The following is a 2,807-nucleotide window of genomic DNA, read 5'->3' as shown; positions in this document are numbered from 1 at the left end:
GGAAATCCAATACAGCTGTATTAGTAGGCTACACACACCGTTTGTTGACTCCCCTATTTTCCATATAGATTTGTACAAAAATACACTGAGAAAATAATCAAACTGTTTCCTCTCTTTTAAGTGTCCAAAAGTGTGTACATTTAAATATAAAAAAGAAATCAAAAGTCGTGTGTTTTTAAAACTTCTAGCCCTTCGCCTGAGAAGGAAATGTGGCAGACACATACTGACAAACAACCGTGTAAGAAATTAAAAAAAAAAGGTCTCGATCATGTGTACATGATATAAAAAACGAAACGAAAAAAAAATGCTTGGCCCAGTATATAAATACAACATCCCATATAAAATGACATCTGAATACATGTACAAAACAAAGCTCAGAGGGTGAAAAACTCGGTGATGACTTCTCTATAACTATCATCTGAAATAATACAGAATTTTGGTCCTGAATCATAGAGAAAATGTGTATAAAGTTCAGCACAGAGTTGAAGTTGCGTTTGAATCCTGAAGTCTGAAAAATTACGACAGCTGGTGATTATTTCAACGTCCTTTTTAAAAAAAAAAAAGAAAAGAAGAAAAACCGAAGCGAGCGCCACCTATCCATTTAAATAACCCTAATACTAGTTTCCAAACTGCTCAAACAGTCTCACAGAAAAAAATCAGCACAAGATAGGAACAAAGTAGGCTATCATGCTTAACGTGTTTTTTGCTTTTGCGAAAATAGTCGACTTTTAAGAAAAAACATCAACCCACCTCAGTTTCATTTAAAAAATGCCTCTCGGTGAAACCACGATAAAAAATAAAAAAAAATGTCGCACGGCAGTCCTATTTTGTACCTTTATTTAGTGGTGAAGTTCACTCGGCGATTGATTAAAAAAAAAAAAAAACTTGTGAAATGTCCCTTTTTTTCTTAAACCAGCGACAACATTGATTAAGTGAACGGCAGACCGCATAACGTGCAAATCAATCACAGTTAAGTTATTCAGTTCAAAACAGTCCCGGACTGAGTGTCAGAAAACTCAGACTCCTTTTCTCTCCTCTTGTTTTTGCATTCCCTCCACTTTTCTGTGGTTGTACCAAGTCCTTCAGTCCACACATCCAAAGAACAGTCCCAAAAGCAACTTATTCGCTTCAAAGTTTAGCTTTCCAAGGATTTGCAGTTCTTGCCTTTATGGGCAAGACAAAAAGGGACGGGGAGCAGTTTCAGTGGGTTTTCACCAGTCCGATAAAACAAACTATGGCGCCCACTGTTGCAGGAACCCCTGTTTCTGTTTTGTGGTCATGTTGCTGCATTTTGTTCTCAGTACGTGAAAACCAGGTTGGAGATGGTGGATTCCAGCCAGTCCCCGGAGATCATCTCGCTGACTTCGGGTGTGCAGTAGTCGGGGAACTCAAAGTGGGACCCTCCAGAGATGGACTCACCATTCAAATCCCAGTCCCTGTCCAGAACCGAGGAGCCGAAGCTCCCCAGCGACATGCTGTCGAAGTTAGGGCTCGGTTTGATGTCGAGCAAGTCCTCCTCAAACTCTTCGTCCTCCGAGGAGGAAGAGGAGGACGAGACGGAGGAGTGAGAGCCGGAGGGAGTGGGGGAAGAAGCCCGCCGACTGCTGTATGTGTGCCCTCCGTGGCGCTCCGAAGACCCTCCTAGGCTGCCGCTGCTGCCGGGGGAGTCTGCCCCTTCCTCCCTGCCGCTGGCCGCGTCCTCATACAGACTGAGCGGATCGCTGGAGTCCGCCGAGCTGCTGAGTGTTGGGCTGGCTGGGACCACGACGGAGGACGCGGGGCTGACGCTCAAGCTGGCCGCGCCGCTTCCGAAAACGTACACTCGTTTGGGCTTCTTGCCATCCGGTATCTGCTTAGCTGCCGAGGACACAGACTTGGACTTGTAGAGTGAGTTATGGTGGTGTTCTGCTTGGTGTTCAGAGACAAACAGTGATGCTTTGGTGCTACTGCTGCTGCTGCTCCCGAAAAGTGATTTGTGGGGTTTGCTGCTGCTGGGTGATTTGGATCCATTCTTCCTCGCAGACGAGGACGTCTTGGTGCTGGTGTTGTTAGAGCTACTGTTAACTTTCTCCCCCCTCTCGCCGCTGCTGCCAGGCTTGGATGCGCTTGATTTTACCTTCTTTCTCGGCCGGTACTTGTAGTCGGGATAGTCCGCCATGTGTTTGAGCCTGAGCCGCTCTGCCTCTCTGATGAACGGGATCTTGTCGCTGTCTCTGAGAAGCTTCCACCGCTTCCCCAGCCGCTTGGAGATCTCTGCGTTGTGCATATCCGGAGACTGCTCCATAATCTTTCTCCTCTCGATCTGCGACCACACCATGAATGCGTTCATGGGTCTCTTGATGTGTCCGCTGGGAGTTTTACACCACGCCGGGTTGTCTCCCAACTTGTCCCCAGCCGTGGAGGAAGCTGTGGAGCCCGGGGAGAGCGGCGAGGCGGCCGGGTCCAGATCCATGCATGCCCCGGAGTCGGAGCTCGAATCCCCGGTGAAAAAGGACAGCGCCTCGGCGGTGCTCTCTGTGTGGCTCATTTTCTGCACCATGCTGCCCAGTTATACACACAGAGGGAGAGCTGCGTACTTGCTCTTCCCTCTCCCTCTCTCCTGGCTCCTCTGATTCACTTTAAAGCAAACTCAGCTCTTTTCTCCCACTCTGACAGTTTTGAGCTGAGCACAAACAGGACGAGCAATGATTCAGTCCTGAGATGCGCTGGAAACTCAACACGTCTGTCCAGAGTAGCCTGAAAAGGCTAGATTCATTTGAAAAAGTTTAATTTCCAGGTTCTGGTGGTGTTTAAAAAATAGCACAGTC

The 2,807-nt window shown here is 47.4% G+C and overlaps 1 protein-coding gene across 1 annotated transcript; it reads right to left on the bottom strand.

Annotated features, from left to right (window-relative positions):
- Window positions 1-1,297: 1,297 nt before the first annotated feature.
- Window positions 1,298-2,539, bottom strand: sox4b (SRY-box transcription factor 4b; the record flags this gene model as incomplete). Its single annotated transcript, XM_079240052.1, has 1 exon — window positions 1,298-2,539. The coding sequence occupies one exon, from the start codon at window positions 2,537-2,539 to the stop codon at window positions 1,298-1,300; it is 1,242 nt and encodes a 413-aa protein (XP_079096178.1).
- Between the last annotated feature and the right edge of the window lie 268 nt (window positions 2,540-2,807).

This window comes from Telmatherina bonti, assembly GCF_933228915.1.
Source record: "Telmatherina bonti genome assembly, chromosome: 5".
NCBI classification, from domain to species: Eukaryota; Metazoa; Chordata; class Actinopteri; order Atheriniformes; family Telmatherinidae; genus Telmatherina; species Telmatherina bonti.
The sequence above is the reverse complement of the archived record's forward strand: the minus strand, read 5'-3'. Positions and strand labels throughout refer to the sequence as shown.